The sequence below is a fragment of the Lissotriton vulgaris genome, chromosome 9 (assembly GCF_964263255.1).
Source record: "Lissotriton vulgaris chromosome 9, aLisVul1.2, whole genome shotgun sequence".
Classification (NCBI taxonomy): domain Eukaryota; kingdom Metazoa; phylum Chordata; class Amphibia; order Caudata; family Salamandridae; genus Lissotriton; species Lissotriton vulgaris.
This window is the reverse complement of record NC_141697.1, coordinates 1,242,121,126-1,242,145,366: the sequence shown is the minus strand read 5'-3', so window position 1 is coordinate 1,242,145,366 and position 24,241 is coordinate 1,242,121,126. Positions and strand designations below refer to the sequence as shown.

General features: G+C 48.2%; 1 protein-coding gene across 1 annotated transcript in view; it reads left to right on the top strand.

Annotated features, from left to right (window-relative positions):
* Positions 1-24,241, top strand: part of NEK4 (NIMA related kinase 4) — a 278,651-nt gene that overhangs the window by 100,871 nt on the left and 153,539 nt on the right. The window contains exons 4-6 of the mRNA XM_086939417.1: positions 5,047-5,154; positions 7,143-7,297; positions 20,635-20,761. Coding sequence (XP_086795543.1) covers positions 5,047-5,154; positions 7,143-7,297; positions 20,635-20,761 — 390 coding nt within the window. The remainder of the gene's footprint in view (positions 1-5,046; positions 5,155-7,142; positions 7,298-20,634; positions 20,762-24,241) is intronic.

Sequence of the window (24,241 nt, the reverse complement as noted above, 5' to 3'; positions counted from 1 at the left end):
ACCCTAAAATGGACACATATATTCCTATCAGTCACTCCTATGGCAGGCCTTATCAATCCTGAAGGCAGAGTGCTTGGAATTATGTGAGATGGTGCTCTGGCATGAGCTGAGCCCGTTTGCAGCTTGCTGAACCAAGTCCTAATAGCTGTTCCATGATAACGCTATACCATATACTCTTAAGTGCATTATGAACCTTGCGGTGAAATGCTAACTTTGGTATAACATTATCAAAACATGTCGAGTAAGGTGTCATACGAATTGGAATACTAACCCCTCGCCAATTCTGGCGACGGGGTTAGCATTCCACCCTTCTAGAGGGACACGACATGTATATAACTGTGAACCCCGGTTAAAGTTAACTCGAGCCTCAGCATCACAAAATGGATGCTGCCACCACAGACACAAGTCTGACCTCCTGCTGCTGGGAGTCCTTCCAGCGAGGAAGGCTCGGATAAAGGGTTTCCTGCCTTGGGAGGTGCTAGCACCACCCCAGACAGGATTTTATGTATTAGGTAGGACAGGGCTGAAAGGAATGAGACATGCCTGGGGCACACAAGGTGTCCCTGTGCATACACCGGTCTGAACCAGTTCCTGGGGCACTCCAGCCCCAGAGCTGTCGCAAGACCGGACAAAGGAAAGTGGGTGTAACCACCCCCCTTCCTGGTCCCACCCAGGGGAGGGACCTAGTCGTAGTGCAGCCCCCCTTTAGCTGGATAAAGGTAGGAGCTGGTCCCATTCCAGATTAGATTATCCTGAACAACTTCCCAAGAAGAAACTCTGGACTTCGACGTTCTGCTCCACAGAAGACTGAAGATATCTCCCTTGTGGGCAAGGAGTGTCCACCCTGCACCAGCAGGCACCATCAGCCTACAGCGGTTTCCCTTTGTCGTCTTCCTGCAAGGATCCAGACTTCAGAGCCCGACGAGACCCGGATTCCCAGACCTCTCCGACCTCTACCCACATCTGCAGCACAGCTGAGACCCACGGGTGCGACGAGACACGTGGGACCGGCCATCTTGGAAGAAGCAGCACTTCGCTCCAGCACGACTTCAGAGGCATCCTCGTCCAAGTGCTTTGGGGACTGAGAAGCCCCGACCCCGAGCAGCTCCTGCAACGAAGATCAGCCCTCCAGCATCCACGAGATCTGCGTGGGGCCCTTCTGCCTGTTTGCTGCTCAACGCATTGTCTGGTCACTTGCCGGCTGGCTTGTGACCTCCTAGACGACGAACTCCGACAACTTTGCTGCTGGTCTGGTTGCTCCAGACTGGCCCTTGCTCCCTTCCAAAAGAGGAGCACCCCGGACCCTCCTGGTCGCCTCCAGACGCCGTTTCCACTCACCGCGTGGGTTGCCTTTGCCAAGGCCTGTTGAACCCGAATCCGGAGACGACACCGCCGACAGCGAGAGCCTGCGTGGGAAAGCTCGTGCCTCCATCCTGGTCGTCGAAGACACCACCTGGTCCACGTGGCTGCAGAGACAAGCGTCCACCTTCACCTGATCGCGACGACGACATCTGGTTCCACTCCTGGTTCCACTTCAGTTACTGGCTTGTGACTTTGAACATTGTCCCCTCTGCTTTCAGGTTCTTCTCTTCACTGATCCACCCTTGGATCACACCGGACATCTTCCTCCTGATCGCCTGCAGCATCTTTTCCTCCAGGCTCCATAGAGTTCAACGCCGGAACCCGACACGACTTGGCACCTATGCACCCGCAGCCTGTGGGTGAGGTAACACGAGCATTTCGGTGCTCAAGGGTAGCTTGACTCTCCTAGTGTCCAGTTCCACAGTCGATTTAGTCCCATCTAGTCAGGGACGTCCGTACTCACCTTTTCTTTAAACTGTACTGTCCATAGACGATTGTACGCATCTCGCGTGTGAGTTCACACTCTGCACACGCGTTCCGTGGGCCTCCTATTACTTACCTCCAGTTAGGGTAGTATGGTCCCAGCGATCCTACAGCCTCTGGACAGCTCCATTCCTTTGATTGACTTTCGCATTCCATTTATTTAGTATATGGTTTGTTGCGCCCCTCAGGCGTTCTTGTAAATACTGTGCGAACTCATATTTCCTTTTGAGTATTGTCATGTGCTTAGCCCTCTGACCTCATAAAGAGTTCAGAGGTGTATGTTAGTTAATAAATATCTGTTTATTTTCATAACAACCTGTGTGGTGTCTTTTCACTTGGTATTCAAAGGTTATATGTGGTAAAACAGCTGGCTTCACATGCCATTCAGAGTTTAGCCTAAAGATTGCTTTTGTCCACGCTACTAGAGTAGCTGGTCTATAAGGTTGACTTACAGCCAATCACCATAAGGGTTGTTTGGACTGATACAAGGTGATCACTAGAATTAGTGAACATCATATATCAGGCCAACTTCTCACACAGACCTCTTCCAAACATCCTCCGGAAATACTAGCCCTACTGATGACTGAGTAGCATTTAAGTACAAATATGGAAACCTGCCTTTTTCCTGCATTTACTGAGGTTTGAGTGAGATTTGGCCCTGGAATATATACTCGAACATTTACCAAAGGGTGAAGCCTAGAAAAGCGAGGCATGTTGTCCCGTGGGAGAGTTCGCCCATTCCTTGGTCTCCGAGCTGTGGTCAGTTGTGCCCTTACCTTGTATGCCATGCAGGTTTCATGACAATCCCATGTGTTGCAACTGGATACTCACCTAAGGTTAACTCTTCTCCTGATTCCCCCAACAGCCTCACTCCAGGCCTGTAAGGCAATAGTCTCCTCTCAGTGCACAAACTAACAGTAGTCTTCTAGATGAATGCCAGTGTCCACTGGTTGAAGCAGACGTGCACATGAGGAAAAGGAAAAAAGAAGAGAGGGAAGGACGCTTGGGTTGGTTCATACCCCCCACCTGCCCACCACGAGACCCTTAGTTCAACATGGCCCTCAGAAGTTTCTAGGACTCAGTGCTAAAATCTAGCACCCCTCTTTTCAAAGGTTTCTCATGTGTCCATGTTTCATTCATATCAGTTTATCTGCTGATATCTGGATCAGCACTTCTACTGTAGTACACACAGTCCGGGTCAGTGAGTCAATCTTCACCCGATATATCAATGACGTCCTGTGTTACGTCCCTCTTGCAGAGCTCTGCCACCACTGCTCACTCTTGTTCCTGCAAGGCCTGGTGACTCAAGGGTCTCTTTCACGGCTTAGTTCTTCTCCTGAATCAGTGTTGCATTTGGCATTTGATGGGGAAATTGTCCATCCTTACCTTCAGCGTACATTTTCTGCCCGATCTTACATTTCTAGGGGTGTCGGTAAAGAAGTGGGTGTTGCCGTCCACTATTGAGCAGGAGTGTATACCTTGGCCCCATGTCTCTGAGCCTCCAATTCACCTCAAGGAAGCTCCATTGCTGATGTGTGGAAAGATCATCACTTTGTTTTCTATCTCATAGCGCCCTTTTCTGTCACTTTCTGGAGCAGCAGATCTCAGTCCTGGTATTCAGTAGGCCTGCTGCAGCTGGTCTTGGTAGTGGGGGATTGCTCCTGGTGGAGAGGATTTCAATGGCACCACATGCCCTCTTTCCAATGTATAGAATGTCGATGGCCCCTCTGAGGCTACTATGTACACCAGCCACTTTGCTAAGACCACCACCGGTCGTTTCTGGGAGACCAATTACTCACACATTGTTCCTTCTTGCATGACCCTATGACCCCTCTGTTCTATATTAGAGGTTGCCTAATCGCTCTGTGAGGTCCACAGTTAGCCTGCATAGATCGTCCGTCGTAGGTTTCAGGTCCATCAGTGGGGCTTTTGCATTATCTACTTGCTTCAATGTCTTTGGCTCGTACCTCAGGAGGCCCAGATCCCACCCCAAGGTTTCTATTTTATGTTCCTATGTATCTGTACTGTTGGCTCTGTTGTGACCGCTAAGTCTGTGGTATATTTTGGTTTGCTGTCAACCTGGCCAGCGAATCTGGTTCTGACATATTTCCCTGAACTCTACAAGGCCCTGCACATAGAGGCTAGGACTTTTGATAAAGCTACACAGAGTGGGCAACCTACTTGTCTCAGTGCTGTGAAGGGATGAGGGGAGAACTTGCTGTAGTCTGAGCGTGTCTCCGCTGTGCCTAATTCATTGAGACAGAGCACACCCCCTTAGGATACCGACCATGGATAGCAATGTTTGGTTTTCCTCGTTAATAGAGGACAGTTGTTTCAGAGACAACCTCTCTGTGTCAATTGAGTTATTTAGCAGAGGTGCAGTCAGGATAATTATAGCAACCTGCGTCTTCCTCAAGCTGTTTCACCCTCAGCCACCTTACGCTTGAGGCCATGGTACATTTGATGTTGCTGATTTATGCATCTGCAGCTTTCCCTGCTTTTCTGGGCTGTTAGATGTGACACACACTTCAGCACTGTCTCTGGTGAGCCTCTTCGGGCCAGTATGCCCGTATTCTGCTTCTCCAATGTCTACTTCAGGCCCACTGGGTGCCTCCTCCTGTAGAGCCCCTGGCTTTGGCTCCTCCTGAGCACCACTGCCGCGGTAGAGAACAGGGCTCAAGTCTCCACCACTCCTCCTTTTGCTGTTTGCCCTACTCCAAAGCCTTACATTCTCAGTCCCACTCAGTCCTCTTGCTGTCCGACTGAGCTCCTGGTCCCCTTTGGGTTTGTCCAGGTAAGGGTGTGCCACTGGCTTGCCAAGGGGGTTCATTTCAGCAGCTCCACCTGGTTCTGTAGTTGGTCTTGCTGAAACCGGCGCTCGGTGTCGCCAACTTGGGTGAGCTGCCTTTAGAGCTCTCATTGCATTTTATTTGCATTGTGGGGTGTACGACCAGGTAAACGGGCTTTCGTGTTTTGGGAGGGGCGGGGGGAGAGAATTGTCCTCTGGGAGAGTTTGCTCAATATCTTATTTCAGTCACATGTAGCCCTCATGGCTAATCCAGATCTGCGCTGTTGAGCAGCGCCTCTGAACGGGTCTTCCTTCTTTAACTCCTGTAAAGCCTGTAGTTGTATGAAGTCAGTCTTTAATTTTGTACAATGTGCATTAACATATTAACGGGCTTTCGACTTCTTTTTCCACAGTCTGATGTCTGGGCTTTAGGCTGCTGTGTCTATGAGATGGCCACTCTGAAACACGCGTTTAATGCAAAAGACATGAACTCCTTGGTGATTCGAATCATTGAAGGAAAGGTAAACTTCACTATTTAACAGTACTAGTTTGCACGGACTTGGAATATGTTTAAATTTCATGATTTAAAAATGAAGATGTCTGCAACCTTTGTAGGTGATGTCAGGTTCCTGCAAACAAACTCATAAGTTTTCTAAATGGGTTCTAGCGATGGGCGCAGATGTTGTATAACTGTGTCCTATCACCTAGTATGCCGCAGCAGACACAACTGATGGCTATTTACATCTTGATCGTCTCTATTTTATAAAAGATGTGATGTGCCCGTCACCAGCACCAACTCCTTCCTGCACCCCTTCGCCCCTGCACTGCTGCCACTTTTCTCTGCTGCCTCCTGGTTTAAAGGGATATTTTTGAAATGGAAAAAAAATGCAATGACCCTAGTTATTTTTTCATGTTTCGGAATAGGAGAGAGGATGCGAGGGTGGTGTGGGGGGCACTGGGTAGTAGCAGGAAGCATAAGCATAGGATTGTTCAGGAGGGATGTACAACAGAGGAGGAAGGACAGGCGCCTGACTTTCATGTCATATCATGTCCCCCAGCGTTGCTCTGCTGGTCATTTATTGCTTTTATCAACTTCATCGAAGAACAATATCCTAGCTACCACAATAACCTCTATACGGCCACCAACGCCACACCACCAAGCACTAGTAAAGCCAGTAGGCCTGGCGCTAATGTGCTATTGCTTGAAAATACATTTGGGAATGTTTGTGATTGCATTGGTTATCACATTAAACTGTGGACCTGTTGCCTTTTCCAGTGCTCAATTTCTTTTTAACTTTCTATCCCCCAAACTGCAGTTGTTTCACTGTGCCTGTCTTATTCCCTCAATTTTCTTTTTTTACTTCTCTTACTGCTCCTTTCCAGTCTCAGTCGTGAACTTGTTTTCATATGGATACAGCTCGTGTATATATATTTAAAAAAAAAATAATCTATTGTATCTTGTTTTAACACCTTTATGTATGGATCTAACTAACCGTCTGCCCTAGCTGAGCTTGTCCTACCTCATGAATGAGATGTTAGGAGGAAGGTCCTCCGCCTGGCTTCGAGACACTGTTCTGCTTTACCCTTACGCAATTCTGGACAGCCCTGTATGTCTTTCCTCCAGTAAACTTGATCATCATGGGAGCCCACAGAAGGACTCCCTTCACTGGATGTTGTTTGACGAAATAGGAGGTGCGTGCTGAAGTCTCAGACGCACTCGAAGCGCACTCCCTTTTGGAGAATGTTCTCCCAGACCGTGCAGTGGCTGATGGTGCAGTGTGTTTCTAGTCAGCACCACCACAGTCCGTTTTACCTCTACCTCTGTAAACCGAGGTACATAAAAAGATCTGTTCATGCATTAAAACTGGGGTCCGTGGCCTGAGCCTGTGTGGGCCTGTGGCCTATGTTGACTGGAGGCTGCTGGGGTGTGCTGGATCCCAGGTCTGTGGTTTCTGTTGTGCAGTGCTAGTATTGTCCATTTACACAGCTTCCTGTTCCCTCCGCTGAATGAAAGTGGCAGCAGCACAGCCCCTCCTGCTTTAGACAAGAGTTTCCCTGTCCGATTGAAAACCATCCCTTTGTGTCCTGTATTCAGGCCATCTGGCGTGACAGCAGCATGCCAGATGCAGTCAAAACTCAGGGCACCGTACCTAGGCAACACTGGTGACATTGTGGTCACCAAGGCAGGGCACGCAGCAGTTTGGTTACCAGCATTGTTGAAACAGACTGTTCGTGATTGGAGAAGTGTTTGGACATTTGAAAGTAGAAGAGCTCTTCACAATTGACAACTAAGAGACTAAGCAAATCATTGGCCACTTCTCTGATCTGTTCGTGTGATATGGATTCTCTGGCGTAGAGGTGGTTTTAAGTCTATTCTTGACTGCAGGATAGGCACTCAGACCCTCTTTAATTGACTGCTGTAATTCAGTAAATCATTGAAAGAGCACTATATACAGAAGCACAGAACATTCCCATCCTGTCATATGTAATGCTAAAATTATTTTGTCAGCCACCAGCTATGCCAAAAAATTACAGTTCTAAACTTGGAGAACTGATAGGAACCATGCTGAGCAAGGAACCGAGTGATCGCCCTGATGCGAAGGACATCCTGAAGCGGCCGTACATCAAGCATCACATCTCTTTGTTTTTAGACCACATCAAGAGGTATGTGCCACTTTACCATCCACTGTATTATTTATTTCTCGTTTTTTATAAAGGGTCTCTCAACCAAGCAGTTGCTCAGCAGAACAGCAAGCAGGGTTCGGATAAGCCCTTGCACATGCACAGACAAGTAATCAAAGGCAGCAGAAGGTCAAGAAGAAAGATAATGACAACTCTTGAAAACGAGGTGCAGCGTAGTGTAATGAGGAAAGAAAACAGTGACCTCAAGCAAAGATGCCAAGAGTTTAGGGGAGGATGCAGGAAAGAATTCAAGTAGGCTCTCAACAATGGGCAAAATGCAAGATTGGGAAGTTAGGTCTGTGAAATTAAAGAAGAATGGGGGAGTGTAAAGAAAGAAAATAACGGATGGTCTGTGAAAGTGGAACTTTAAGTGAAAGGCCTCCGTTAGGAAAGAGCTAAGGATTATGTGAGGAGAAGTTTTAAAAGGTGAGTATAGTGTGAAGACAGGCCGAGTTGACATAGGGTTAACAAGGAGATTGTAGTGACAAGAGAGTGAGCAGGAGGTCACAAAACAGATTGTATCCTCCGATTTCAAACGTGTGTTTCTTTGCAAAAAGGCGTGAGGTTTCTAGAGCGTCTCTGTTCAACTGGTTGTGAGTTCCCCATTTTGTAAGCTGCAGCAGAGAAGCAATGTATGGCGGCTTTGCAGAAGCTTTACTTCTACTTTTTTTACTTTTCTGGATTCCAGGCAAAGATTGTTGATACTCCAAGTTCTTGATGTCACCAGAAAGTTTCAGAGAGGCCCTTAGGTTCAGTAAAATTGTTCCACTGATCTTTTACCAAAAGAGTACGCTATTTGGAAATGCAGTGAAAATCCTCCATGAACCCCCCCCCCCCCAACCACTGGTCCTCAAAAATGTGCTAATAAAACTCCTTGTAAAACGCGTTCTAATGAGGTTGGAAACCTGTGTTCATGCGGACGGTGCGCGTTCTAATGAGGTTGGAAACCTGTGTACATGCGGACGGTGCGCGTTGTAATGAGGTTGGAAACCTGTGTACATGAGGACGGTGCGCGTTCTAATGAGGTTGGAAACCTGTGTACATGCGGACGGTGCGCGTTCTAATGAGGTTGGAAACCTGTGTACATGCGGACGGTGCGCGTTCTAATGAGGTTGGAAACCTGTGTACATGAGGACGGTGCGCGTTCTAATGAGGTTGGAAACCTGTGTACGTGAGGACGGTGCGCGTTCTAATGAGGTTGGAAACCTGTGTACATGCGGACGGTGCGCGTTCTAATGAGGTTGGAAACCTGTGTACATGCGGACGGTGCACGTTCTAATGAGGTTGGAGACCTGTGTACATGCGGACGGTGCGCGTTCTAATGAGGTTGGAAACCTGTGTACATGCGGACGGTGCGCGTTCTAATGAGGTTGGAAACCTGTGTACATGCGGACGGTGCACGTTCTAATGAGGTTGGAAACCTGTGTACATGAGGACGGTGCGCGTTCTAATGAGGTTGGAAACCTGTGTACATGAGGACGGTGCGCGTTCTAATGAGGTTGGAAACCTGTGTACATGAGGACGGTGCATGCCACCTTGATATACCCGACGTATGGAGCAAAGCAACAAAGAAGTGTTACTTTTCTATTGGGACCATGAAGAATGGTTTGATTGGATTGGATTTTGATTTTATAAAGCACAACAGTTACTCGAAAGCATCAAGGCACTATAGATCACCATCCAAAAAGAGTCCACTAGTATTCCTCATTAAGAAGATCGCTACAAGCAGAATAACCAAGTTATTGGCCCTAAAGGGCAGGAGCTGGAAGATGACCTGCATGTTTTTTTGGAAGAGTGTACCATAGTTTACTGGCGGCAGTCGAGAAAGCTCTGTCACCCCATCTCTTTCTTATGGTTATGGGTACTTTAAGCTGTAGATTAGATAATGAACAAAGGGGTCTGCCTGGGGAGTATGAGCTAAACGTGGATTTTAATCTTGATGGATAAGGAAGCTAGAGAGCCTTACCATAGAGAGAGATTTGAAGCTGGTGCGCTTGTTTGTTGTGAGCCAGTGAGGGGTTTCCAAACCCTTAGCCGACTGCCTTCTCGGAATATCCAGAATCAGTCTTGCCAGTGCATTCTGTACCACTTGAAGTTTATGCTGCATACTGTTGTTCGAGTCCAGGTAGAGTGAGTTGCAGTGACCGAGTCCGGTCATTACCAGGGCAAGAACAAGCTGTTTGCTTGCAGGCTGCTGAATGAGTGGGAAGATTTTCTTCAGCATCCTTATAATCCAGGTGCAGGTTATGATAGTATGATTAGTTTGGGCATTGAAGTTGAGTTCAGGGTCCATCAATACTCAGAGGTTCTTGGCTTTTTTCACTGGAGTAGGACACGTTTCTAAAGCATGAGGCCAGCAGCTGCTATTCCAGCTTGATGCCCTTGGGCCAAACCATCATTTCCGTCTTATCCCCTTTCAGTTTTAAAAAGTTACATGACATCCATTCTGCCACTTTAGTCATGCAACATACAACGTTCTCAGCTAAAGAGCATGAATTCTTTGGGATTTACACCATGATCTGAGTGTCGACTGCATACGACACTACGCCAATTCCAAAGGAATGGATAATAGCTGCTAGGTGTTCCACATAAAGGTTAAAAAGTGTGGGGCTTAGAGAAGAGCCCTGCTGCACTCTACAGGGCAGGGAGAAGGCTTATGAGTAGAAGTGCTGTAGCTTCACCTTTTGAGATTGCTCTCCAAGGAAGGAGGACAGGAGGGCTAAGGCTTGATGTTCGATGCCAAGACCTTGGAGTCTGCCTAACAGCAGGGTAGGAGAGATGGTGTCAAACACTGCAGATAGATCCAGGAGTTTTAGCAGTCCCTTATCCACTCGATGTCTGATATTATTTGTATAATAAAGCGGTTTCTGTCCCATGATGTTTTCTACAGCCAAACTACGAGTCATTGAACCAGTGTTGCAGTTCAGCAGTCTCCATCAGATGGAATGGATGAGATCCACATAAAATACCGTGCTCATGGCCACTAAACGGGTTAAATAAGGCCTATTTTTTGTAGCCTGAACCTATTCTAGAGTCATGCTGCGCATAATCCCTCCATGTAGTTATTCGGTCAGGAAAAGCAAGTCAAATAAAAAAAACACTTTTAATTTGGGGATCAACACTGCCTGAGTCTGTATGGCTCAATCTTCAGATTGCATTTTCTACCATGAGGTTTGAAAGCATGCATCTGAGCAGATTGTCAGTGTTTTAGCAATACTCTTTTGCCAACTGGTGTTTTAAGAAGTATTGAAAAGAAATATACTGTCGCCGAAAGGCACTTGCAGTTGCCATTTGAAAATGTCCATTAATGTCCAGCCAGCTCATTTTCAGAGCTTCTCTGTGACCTTTGACCTTATAGGCAATTCCGTCATATAGAATGACTTTTGAAAGAGGAGTTATTTTCTCTGTTGTTTCAGTGTGTTTTCAGTGATGAGACTCTAACGTGTACCCTCAGCCTTTCTTAGTACCACATGTGTGAACCAGGGCAAGGCGTGCAGTTAGTCATTAGATCACATTGGTCCCAAGAGTCTGGACTGATAAGAACTTGAAGAAGTTGATCTGATCCATGGAGATAAGTTACCTCCGCTATTCTCTCAGGAGTCCAGTTTTACCCTGAGGATGACCCGGTCAGAGAATACCACTAATTGGCAAAAGGAGAATATTTTTCTGACTCAGATGACAAACTGAAGAAGCAGGCAGGATCTCTTTCAGTTCTAAATGTAAATATTTTTTTTTAATTCTTTTGATTGAGTTTCATAACCACAAATGAAACGCCTCGCCAGCACACAACCCAGCCAGCCCCCCACCACCTGAAAGAGCCCGCCACCCTGACCACTTAACAGCAGACTGTCCTGCCTCTGAATGTCCTAGATTAATCCTCTATTGTAGGCGTTCCCCCCTAGCCACTTGACCCTCCAAAGAGAGCCGCCCCCATGCTCCATCTAGTTGTTCTCACACTCTAAACTATCCTCGGCCCCTCGCCATGGGGTCCACACTTTCTTAAATTTACACGGGCACCCCCTGGCACGGTACACCAGCCGATACTCCCTCATGAACCAATCCACATTAGAGACCCATTCCGCCACTGTTGTACCACTTACCCCACCCCAGTGTCGGACTTCTGGCTACCATCAATGCCACATTACAGAACAGGAGCTGATATCTACTCCACGTCTGTTTCCTCACAGATTCCCAACATCACCAGCTGCGGAGTAAAAGCAAGGGGGGAGCCCAGCGCCGAAGAAATCCTTCCCTGCACTGCCTCTTCCCAGTACCTCCTCAAATTGGGGCAGTCCGACAGCATGTGGAGCAGGGAACCCCTTTGCCAGCAACCACTCCGACAGCGATCCATATCTTCCCTTACCATCGGATATAGGCGGGACTGCATGTAGTAAGCCCTATGAAGCAGCTTCAACTGCACCAGCCAAAAGCCTGCCCGGATTGCTACTTCCCATGTGTACCAACTGGCTTCACCTCAAGCGTCAATCTCCATCCTTCCTGTATCAGATTCCCATTTACCACGGAGTGTGGTCAGTGGGGGCTGAGTATGCATCAGTAGAGAGGCATAGATCTGACAACATAATTGTGAAAAGAGACCCCCAACACCCTCCACTCTAAAGGGGCCTCATCTGCCACCATACGGAGCAGGTCTCCATACCCCCGCATTATATACACGTGATCTGCTGATAGTGGAGATACTGTACCCCGCCAATTCGAATTGGGCTTGGATATCTTTGAATAGGATCAATCCCCCCCTCCCCTCAGATGTCCCCCATCTTAGATATCCCCAGTATATCCCATTTCCAGTGAACCCTCCACTCGTTGCAGGCCCGTCGAAGGGGGTCTCTAGCATCACATGTCCCTTCCAGTTCGTAGCCCGAGTTGGCTCCCTTCAGACTCTAATCACTTGGGCAGTCGGGTCCAGCAGAGAAGCCAATCCCTCACCCAATATAGCCAGCGGCGGTAGCCTGCCACGGACCCAAAGCCCTCCTGGCTGCATACACAGACTGTTCCTGCTGCGTCATATACACCCAGTCATTGATAACATGTAATTGGGATGTCCAATAATATATGTTCAGATTCGGGAGAACGACCACCCCGTCCTCCGGCTTTCTCGTCAAAGCGGACAGGGCAATCCTTGTGGGGCCCCCATCTCAAACCATCTGCCTAGTCGTCACTTGTACCTCTTTAAAGAATTTGTCCGGGATCCTAAATGGTGAATTCTGCTGGACATTCAAAACCTTCTGAAGGAAAATCATCTTGTGTAAGGCCACATCAATCAATCAGGGAATTGTGAAGCATGCTAATTACCTGTGAGGGTCTCAAGGCACTGGGGGTGGAGTAGGGGGGTGAAACTCAGAGTCAGCCAAAAAGCCAGGTCCTGAGGCGTTTCCTGAAGGTGTGCAGAGCAGGGGAGCGTCTGATGTTGACTGGGAGCTTGTTCCAGGCCTTTGCTGCGGCATAGGAGAAGGCTCTTCCACCCGCTCTGGTTCTGCGGTTGCGCAGGGTTTCTGCTAGAGCGAGGTCGGCGGAGCGTATGTTTCTTTTGGGTACGTGGAAGGAGACTCTTTTGTTGAGGTATTTGGGTCCGGTGTTGTGGAGGGATTTGTAGGTGTGGGTGAGTAGCTTGAAAGGTACTCTCTTCTTGATGGGGAGTCAAGGTCAAAAAGTAGCTTTATTCGGTAACCATTTAGAAACCATAAAAGCACATGTTAAAAAAGTACAAATACAAATTTCAGCTGATTCATTAAATACATGATTACTTCAGTTAAGATGGATTAAGCATTATATGCTATAAAAGGAGAAATATGAAAACCGGATAGCCACTAATTACATGACTAAGACCAAGAACACGAGTTCATTGATAGTCTAAATCTTAAAACACATTTTCAAAACAGCGAAACACTAAAAAGGGTAAGCTCATCCTCCAACATTTGCAGTCTTAACAGGGCCGGTCTGCATTGTCCTAAGCCCAATTTTTAAGTAGATTGACTATGTACCTTTTTCTAATTGAGGTATAAAATTTGCAGAAGAAAATGCAATGTAGGGTCGTCTGTTGTGATGCATCATCACAGGGACAGAGGGGCAGAGTTTCTGACCAGATGTTTACCTCTGGAAAAGTCACAAGTCTAAAAAAGGTACCCCCTCGGAAACGAGTGAGTAGCATCCGGGTAAAACAGCTTAAAGTAAGTGATAAATATTTCTGTAGGCCAGGGCCATCTAGCAGCATATGATTGTGGATGACGGTTGATTTCTTGCCCTCCAGTTGCCATCTTCCAGGAGGGTAAGACAGGCTTCTTTTAGTTTCTGCCTGGAGACGCCTACCATGCTAGATGGGTTATCAAAATAATCCTGGTGGCCTATAGCAATTAAAAAGCGTCTCACATACCTTAACCACTCTATTTTCATGCCACCTTCATGAGACATACATGATGGGGAGTCAGTGGAGGTCTTGCAGATGTTGGGTGATGTGATCATATCATGGAATGGAGAGGACGAGTCTGGCCGCAGTGTTCTGGGTGGTCTGGAGTTTGTCTAGCGGGCATTTGTTGATTTCAGCGTAGAGGGCTTTTCCATAGTCCAGTCTCCTTGTTTTGAGTGCGTGGGTGACGAAGGTCCATTTGAAGGTCTTGGAAAGGATGCGGAGGGTGTTGAAGCAGCTGGAGATGACGGTGTTGATCTGTCGGGTCATGGTGAGGGAGGAGTCAAGTATGATGTTGAGGTTCCGGGCGTGGTCCGTGGGGGTGGGGGTGTTGCCGAGGCAGTAGGCCACCAGCTGTTGTGCTAAGCTGAGGGGGTGGGTCCGAGGACGAAAACTTCTGTCTTCTCCGAGTTGAACTTCGGACAGCTGCTGCTCATCCAGGATGCAACGTCTTTCATTCCTTCCTGGAAGCGGAGTCTGGTGGCTTCTGGTTCCTTTGTGAGGGAAAGGATGTCCTTTGGGGCTCCTGAGAGAGTGCGCTTCATGGTCGTGGTGATTTCTTCGGTGGTGACCAGGGTCCAGACGGTGATGGTGGGCTGGCTGTCGTCGGAAAGGGTGGTTTCTGGAGTCTGTTTGTTGAAGTTGTCATGACCCCATTCGCATGACCCCACTCGCAGACCAGAAGCCACGCTCAATGGGCAACCGCCCCCTCATAGTTCTTTAGAACACACTCCAAATTTTCCAGAAAAAAACACATCCGGCTTTGCGGTGACTTAGATTCCCAGTTCCCCAAAGGGGGAACCCCTCCGTCAGTGGGAACACTATTGACTTCTTCCAGTTGATGCGTATCCCAGCTTATGTACCAGAATGTAAATATTGTTGTCTGACCACAGACTGTGCCGTCATGATTGACCCTTACAAACCCACCAAGTCTGAACAACACTTACTGAGCTACATTTGATGACCCTCAACAACTTCCATAGCCAGCTCAAAGCCACAAGCAAAAATGGAGCCCCGATACACTGGATCGAGACCAGCTCCAACCAAACCATGGAACTCTTGACCATCATCCGAGAGTTCACCTGCCCGTCGGCCACCGAAAACTCAATCTCTTCCTCACAGGAACTCTGCGACGCCCTCACCTACTACTTCCACAAGATAGCAGCCATCTACAGAAAATTCTGTCCCCAACCCACCATCCTCCTCAATATCCCATTGACTACTGCCGCTACCCACCCGCTCAATGCATGGGAACTGCTCAGTGCACCTAACACTAACACTTTATTAAACTCCATCCACTCGGGAGCACCCACACCCCCACGACTTTTCAACCTCTGAGGAGACTAGATCAGCCACCAGCTCACCTCAATCGCCACAGCCACCTTTTCTGACGCCTGGAAACCAGCAGAGGTCAGACCACTCCTCAAGAAAACCTCAGCAGACCCCTCTCTTTGCTCCCTTTTCCCACCAATGTCCTGAAGAAGGCCATCAACCTCCAACTCACTGAATGTCTGGAGAGGAACAACATTCTGGACCCTTCCCAATCAGGGTTCAGAGTCATCCCTTCATGTGACAGCTCTGATCGCCGCAGCAAACAACATCTGCACCATTCTCCACAGAGGAGACTCATCCAACCTTATCCTACTCGACCTATCGCTGCCTTTGACACAGTCTCCCACCACACACTTGTCTATTGACTGCCTCAGATCGGAATTACAGACGACTGCTCAAATGGATGGCTTCCTTTCTCACGAGGCGTACTCTGCGACTCCGTCTCCCTCCCTTCACCTCTCAGCCCAGTCGTACCATCTGCGGCGTCTCTCAAGGCTCATCCCTCAGTCCAACCCTCTTCAACATCTACTTGCCACCACTTGCGGACATTGTCGGAAACTACGACATTAACATCATCTTTGCCGACGACACACAGCTCGTCTTCTCGTGCTCAGCGGACCCCACCACGACGAAGACCAACTTTCCACAACAGTAGGAAAAATGTCTCAGCCTGGATGAACAACTTCCTGAAGCTCAACGCAGACAAAACCCAAGTACTGATCTTCGGCAGACACCGCCCTCTGGAACGACTCCTGGTGGCCACCGGGGCTCGGGCCCACCCCCACTCCACAAGATTGCGCCTACAACCGCTGCATCATCCTGGACAATGACCTCTCTATGAAACAGCAGGTCAACGTTGTCTCCTGCCTGCTTCCACACATAGCAAAATCTTCAAGTGAGTCCCCATCAGCACCAGGAAGGCCCTTCTCACCAGCCAGCTGGACTACGCAAATTCACTCTATGCAGGCACCACCACCGAACTCATGAGAAGACTCCAGACGATCCTGAATGCTGCAACCAGATTGATCCTCAACCTGCCAAAGAGGACCCGCATCACCCAGCACCTGAAGACCTCCACTGGCTCCCATCAGAAAAGATGCCAATTCCAGATCCTGACTCACGCCTTCAAAGCCCCCTCTGCGACCAAGGACCCGCCTACATGAACCACTGCCTGAGTTTCCTTCAACCTCCCAGGAAGCTCTGCTCACCTCTCCCTCACACTGGTACCATGCATCCGCTGCTGCAGCACTGGAGAACACTCCCTCTCCTTCCTCGCCGCCAAGCCCTGGAACACTCTTACCCTTCACACCTCGCCCTCGCTGAGCCACTTCAGGAAGGAACTCAAGACCTGGCTCTTATTCTGACTCCGCAGCACAGCGCCTGGATACCCTCTTCGGTGATAAGTAAAGCTTTATAGGTACTGTATGATTGGTTGATTGACTTTCCTTTTAATTGGTTAACTTGTAGCGTTCCACTCCTTACATTCAGGAATCCTCTTTTTACTTTTGCAGTCAGCACTACACAGGAGCGTGTGTTTTCCTTCTCTAGCCTCTATGCTGCTTACCCCCGGAAATCTCTTCCCCCATCTATGTTCTTATTTCCCCACATACATTTCCCAGTCCTGTATTGGACCTGCTTATTTGGGGGTGGAGGGGGTGGATTGTAGGCCCTGCAGTTTGCTGTTGGACTGCTCCTTTCCTGATAGTGCCCTTTCACACACTCCACTTTTTATTTTTTAATTTACCACTCCAAAACCAAAATCAGTCTGGCAATAATATTCAAAGCATCCCCACAATGTAGGCGTAATGAGTAGAATGGGGCCGTGTGCATGGTTGGGTTGTCTCGATAGCTCCTCTTGCTGAGAAAGTAACCCCTCTGCCTATCGGGGAAATGCCAGAGGGGCAGAATGGCCAGTCTCGTCTTGGTGGCGGATGACTGATGGCCTAGTGGCGTATTGGTCAGCATACTAAACTTGTTTCTTATATTCATCACATCAAGTTAACACACTGACCTCCATCTGCTTCCACATCCTTCGGATGCTACGAAAGATCCTCAAATGGCTTCCTGGGAACATCAGGAAAACAGTCACTCGGGCCTTGATCGATTACGCCAACACACACTACGCAGGAATCACTATGAAACTCCCCAACCGACTCCAGACAATCCAAAATACAGCAGCAAGACTCATACTCAGACTATCTCGTTACACCCACCATCCCACACATTGAGAACTGTACTAACTTCCAATCCACAAACTCACCCAGTTCAAACTGCTCACATATGACCCCACATACCTTTACAGCCACATACACTTCTACACACCTCCCAGACACCTCCGCTCAGTGGGGCTCGCACTGGCATCCACAGACTCACAGCTGGAGGCCACACCTTCTCATATCTCTCCCCAAAGCTTGAAACTGCCTCCCTCACCATGTCAGAGTCGCCTCATTGCTTATCGAGTTCCGCAAGAAGCTAAAGACTGGGCACTTTACCACTGCTAATCAGTGCTAAAGTGCATATGCTCTCTGTGTAAATTGTGGTATTGATTAGTGTTTCCATGATTGGCTGTTTGGTTTTCTTGTCAGCCCCTAGTAAAGTGCACTGAGTGTGCCAGGGCATGGGAATCCACTGCTACTCGTGGGCCTGCAGAACTGATTGTGCCACCCACGTGAGTAGCCCGGAAAAGGTAACTCAGACCTGCCATTGCGGAGTCTGCGTGCAGTTTGTAACTGTCACATCGAGTTGGCCCGTGCATACACTGGCCAGTCCCTAACCTTCCCTTTTCTTACATGTTAGGCACCCATAAGATAGGCCCAAAGTACCCCTGTGGGCAGGATGTAGTGTATGTGAAATGTAGAACATGCCCTGGTGTGTGTGGCATGTTCTGATAGTGAATTCCAGCCCATTTTGTTTTTCACTATTGCAAGGCTACCTGTTCCCCGTAGCACAGAATAGGAAGTTTGTTTATAACACCTTATAAACATAACTGGCCCTGGGAACTAGGTGGTAAAATTAAATGTAGTATGCCTGAACTCAGAATCTAACGATGCATCTTTTAGTAAAGGTGATTTTTACATTCTGTGTTTGAAAATACCACTTTTAGGCAGTAGGTATTTTCTTGCTCAGTCATCCTGTGTGCCTCTGCTGGAATGCGAATTGCCTGTCTGGGTTTTGGACAACAGATGGCTAGGAAGCAAGGGTGGCTCCCGATAGTCTAGGTAGGTCAGGAAAGGGCTGAATAGACCTGGGCTGCGATGGAGGAAGAGGGAGGAGATTTCCTCGCACCTCGCACCTCAAAGGGCCTGGTCTCCCTCTGACAATGCCGTCTCCACCCCCTGCCAGGAAATCACACCAGAGAAGGCAGAACTGGTCCTGGCTGGGCACAGACACACTATACCTAGAGGTTCAAAGGATTTTTGCATACAAATACTGGGGCCCAGACCCCTGAACTTTAGACTGCCAAGAAGAAGGGCCGGAGAAGCTGTGAGGAGGAACTACCACTTTGCTGTGTGCTTTGCTGTGTTGGCCTGCAGTGGTTGCTTCTGTCTTGGGCAGTGAAAGGACTGGACTGAACTTTCTGTGATCTACTTTGGGAGTTTCTCCAAGGGCTTGAGGTAGAGCTTGCCCCCTCTTCTAGAAGTCTCAGTAACAGCAAAGACTTCAAGCTCTTCTGACCTCAGCACTGTGTGTTTTGTGCTACAACAGAAGAAAAGCAACCAGACGACGTCTACGCCGCCCCCACCGAGCCGCTGCTCGCACTGCGACTTGTGGGCACCGCACTCCGCACAGACTCACTTCACGACGACGCATTGGCACAGCAGAGGGCCCCGCCGCACCGCAGCCCTGGTCACCCACGATGCCTACTGATGCCGCCACCGAGCCGCTGCTCGCACCGCGACCTGTGGGCACCGCACTCTGCCTCGCTTAACGACAACACCTTGGCCTCCCCGAAGACGCCGCTCTATGCCAAAATAGACGTCGCTGCATGCACCGTGGTTCGAGGGCACGGCTCGTAAAGTTACATGGCGTACCACCCTCATCTTGCACCGCAGCCTTGGCCTACCGGCGCTATCGACTCCAGTTCGTCAGCCGACGACAGCGCTTCAGCAACGACGACGCCGCTGCTTGCACGTGACCTGCCAGCAGCGTGACGAGCACCGCCTTCTTCTCGCACCGTGACCCTGGTCTCACCGAAGACACCAAATTCAAAAAAGGGAAAGGTCTGCCCTATATATTTTAATTTAAAGGCTCATGTAGAGTCCCATCATAGTCAAAGGACAGCACAACTGTGAGCTCACTGACGATCACGGTCACCACGATCAAATTTTCAACACAACTTCAGAATAAATATATAGTTTTATTTTCATTTTTCACAATATAAATTTGATTTCAGAAACATATAAAAACATCATACTTCAAATGAATGCAGAGCACAGTGATGAAATCACAATATACATAAATACATATCCCCTATGCACCCTCTCATCTTTCATTCAAAAACAGACTCATTCCACTCAAATCAACTGACACATTCCATCCATTCATTCAATTAACAAAATACAAAAACCTCAAGACCCATCGCACACAAATACAATGAGGTAATTCTGCGGTATCCTCTCAGCAGCTTGCTGGGGAGATACCAGATGGTGTAGGCAGAAGAGGTGGTCACCACGCCTGAAGACACCATCTGACGCCGCCACTGAGCCGTTGCTTGCACCGCGACTTGAGGACACTGCACGCCCCACCACTGCACTACGCACCGCAGCACCCGATGCCTGACGACACCAGCGCTCCGGACTCCAACAGAGAGGAGATCAACCTGCAAAGCGTGTGACTTCGAGGGCCCGGGGACTCCTGCACCAACCTCCGTAACCGACGCCTGCGGACGCCGTGATTTCATAAGCTCAACAAGAGGTCTCCAACACCCTGCATTTCTAAAAGGTACTGTTTACGGGTCTTCCTGAACCGTAGCAGGCCTGCGACGCCGCAGTCATCCAGAACTGTTTGGAATTGTTTGCTCATGACGCCGTGATAGCCCCGGACGGAGCTATCGACATCAAGGAACTGTTTTAAAGCGTATTTTGATAACTGTGGATTTTTATGTACTGTATTGTGCATTTTTGTTTTTGGTCTTGCCTTAATTATATAACATATTGTATATTTTTCTAAACTGGTGTGGTGTCCTTTGGTAGTGCTTACACTATATTACTGTTGGTTATGTGCAAATAATTCTTTACACACTGCCTCTAAGATAAGCCTGACTGCTCGTGACCAGCTACCAAGGGGGTGAGCAGGGGTTATTTTAGGAGTGTACTCCCTTATCCTGACTAGAGGGGTGGTTTCTGCCTCGCTTTGGCACATGCCCTAGCCTGCCAAAAATCCCATTTCTAACACCTACATCTAATATGCAGTTCTGAAGGCAGTATCTTGTTCTAGGTCTTCTTGCTTTGGGACGCTTTATTCTTTAGTCATTTACTTTCCAAAGAACTCGTGTTTAATGCACAATCATTGCTGTTGTATTTGTTAGTATTGTAATTAATTGTTGTAATTCAAATACTGTTTTAAGGAGACCTGCAAGAGCCCCTAAGAAGACCTCCCATCATAAAGATGAAGCCGCTGCTCCTAATGTTGTTCCACTAAAAAGGAGTGCACCTCGGAGAGCAAGCCCGGCACATCCCAAGAGCCAGAGGGAGGTTTGTATTGTTTGTCCTAGTGAATCTTTGCCCATCTATGACTGTAATCTCATGTGATGGAACACACAGCACTTCGTGAAGTGCAGGCAGGCCCAGATCGCGCTCCATGTGCTCTCAGCCCATGAAGTGTACCTCTGAGGAGTCCCATAACAGGTAGACACAATCTCATTGAAATCTTACTCATGGTTTCACCTGATGTGTTTTTTGCCTGCTACATATTATCTCTCTCCAAGCAATGAGTGTAAGAAACCGCTTGGCCCACCTCTTATTTGTTTTCACTGGATTGCTGGTATTTTGACTCCTCACATTGAGAGGACATTAACTAGTTTCTCCATATGTGTGTTTCCCTTAAAACTTAGTGAAAGGTTGATAGGCTCATTTTAGGAGTTATGTTTGGTTGACAGTGGAGATAAAATATGAGATTAGGCATGTGTGTCCAGGGGGGCCTGGGTTCATGGGCCTCCAAACCAATCTGGGCGAGATCCTAGAAGATTTACTAGATGAGAAAACAGATTACAAGTATCCTCTGCTGATGTATCCCTTCTTAACTATTAGTATGTGCTAAACGTAGGTAATGTTTTAGAAAAGCGTATGCTTTTGTTCAAACAATTTGAGAAAACTGAATACTGTAGCGTACAGTTGTTTCAAATATCGACCCTGATGCATAAAATATCACAGATACTTTTAAGTTTAGTGTATGGAAGGCTCCTGGTGGCCGACAACACTAGGAACAGCACCGACACCCGCAGACCACGCACGCAACTTGGGATCACTCCTCGACTCCTCCCTCTCCATGTCCAAGCAGGTCAGCGCCGTCTCCTCCTCCTGCTGCTGCAACACCCTCCGCATGCTTTGCAGGATCCACAAGTGGATCCCGATTGAAACCAGAAGAACGGTGACCCAAGCCCTCGTCAGCAGCCCGCTGGACTACGGCAACGCACTCTACGCAGGAATCCCGACCAAACACCTACAGCGACTACGACGCATCCAGAACGATTCGGCCCGCCTGATCCTCAACCTCCCCGGACGCAGCCACATCACCCCCCACCTCAAAGACCTGCACTGGCTCCCCGTCAACAAGAGGATCACCTTCAAGCTCCTCACCCACGCACACAAAGCACTCCACAACACCGGACCAGCCTACCTGAACAACAGACTCAACTTCTACACCCCCGCCCACCAGCTCCGCTCCGCCAGCCTCGCCCTCGCCGCCGTCCCTCGAATCCAGCATACCACCTCCATAGGCAGATCCTTCTCCTTCCTCGCTGCCAAGACCTGGAACACCCTCCCAACCTGACTACGGCAGACCCAGGACCTGCTCACATTCAGGAAGCTCCTCAAGACCTCGCTCTTCGAGCAGTAGCAGCAGAACCCCCCCTCCCCTTCCCTCCCCCCTCAGCGCCTTGAGACCCTCGCTGGTGAGTAGTGCGCTTTACAAGTTCAGTGATTGATTGATTGATTGATTGAATGTGTATATACTTATAGATCCACTTTAATTGTATTTGTTGCCTTTCTCAAGATCTATGTTTATCATTGAATCCCAGTCAAAGAGAGAGTTATAAGAAATGGTGTTTCCTTCCAGTAGCACTTGTTACATAAGTGCATCGTGTTATATTATATTTGTTTTGTTCTGTCTGGAGAATGTCACGGTTGTCAGGTCCTGTTAAACAGAAAAATATGCAAACAAATATTGGCAAAGCCAATAGGTCTTTACAGTGCAAGAGCTATTGACTTTGGCAATGTGTTTTAGCCATGTTTTATACCACAATGGCTACTGTTCAGCATGGCTAAAAGTTAATGGTGTAGAGTATCGTAGCTTTGAATGGCATAAAGTGTCGTAGAGTTAAATGGCATAAAGTCTCGTAGAGTGGGGTGGCATAGAGTGTCGTAGAGTGGGGTGGCCTAGAGTGTTGTAGAGTGGGGTGGCCTAGAGTGTTGTAGAGTGGGGTGGCATAGAGTGTCGTAGAGTGGGGTGGCATAGAGTGTCGTAGAGTGGGGTGGCATAGAGTGTCGTAGAGTGGGGTGGCATAGTGTGTCATAGAGTGGGGTGGCATAGAGTGCCGTAGAGTGGGGTGGCATAGAGTGTCGTAGAGTGGGGTGGCATAGAGTGTCGTAGAGTGGGGTGGCATAGAGTGTCGTAGAGTAGGGTGGCATAGAGTGTCGTAGAGTGGGGTGCCATAGAGTGTCGTAGAGTGCGGTGGCATAGAGTGTCGTAGAGTGGCATAGAGTGTCGTAGAGTGGGGTGGCATAGAGTGTCGTAGAGTGGGGTGGAAAAGTGTCGTAGAGTTGAATGGCATAAAGTGTTGTGGCATAGAGTATCGTAGATTTGAATGGCATAAAGTGTTGTAGAGTTAAATGGCATAAAGTGTCGTGGAGTGGGGTGGCATAGAGTGTCGTAGAGTGGGGTGGCAAAGAGTGTCGTAGAGTGGGGTGGCACAGAGTGTGGTAGAGTGCGGTGACATAGTGTCATATAGTGGAGTATCATATCACGGATGGGAGTAAAGTGGAATATGTTCGAATTGGGGTGGACTATGGAGGATTCGATTAAAGTAGAGTGGATTGGATTAAAGTGGAGTGGACTGGATTAAAATAAAGTGGAGTGTAAAAACTTCCTTGACGGACCGCCTGTACTTCTGTGACACTTACTCCCTCACGAAGTCTCATGGGGCTGTTCTTGAAGTAGCCTAAATGCCAAACATACTGCGCCTTTGCCTGAGGACAATTGGTGGTCTGGTCTATCTTCAGTGAGTCAGAGTCTATTCCATAAAACCAGGGCTTCGACCAAAAGCGAGCAGCCGCTCCGCTTTGTGCGCCAAAATCATGGAATGTCTAGTAAACTTAGATTTTTGCTGTGATAGTCAGTGACTGGCACATACGACTTGAGTTATGAACTGGAGCTAATGGAGACATTTGTAGGCCAGGCAGCCTATTTTAAAATTAATCCATGCTGCCATCGGAGCAGAGTGGATTGGATTACAGTGGACTGGATTGGATTACAGTGGACTGGATTGGATTACAGTGGACTAGATTGGATTACAGTGGACTGGATTGGATTACAGTGGACTGGATTGGATTAAAGGGGAGTGGATTGGATTGGATTAAAGGGGAGTGGATTGGATTGGATTAAAGGGGAGTGGATTGGATTGGATTAAAGTGGAGTGGATTGGATTAAAGTTGAGTGGATTGGATTGGATTAAAGTTAAGTGGATTGGATTGGATTAAAGTGGAGTGGATTGGAGTGGATTGGATTAAAGTGGAGTGGATTGGATTACAGTGGAGTGGATTGGATTACAGTGGAGTGGATTGGATTACAGTGGAGTGGATTGAATTAAAGTGGAGGTGAGTGGATTAAAGCGGAGTGGATTGGATTAAAGTAAGTGAAGTCCAACATTTTATCAGCAAACAGACTCAGGATCTTTTTTCTCAGGACACAGACTTACTTGACTGCAGCATTCTGAGCTAGCGGTAACCGCTTTGTCC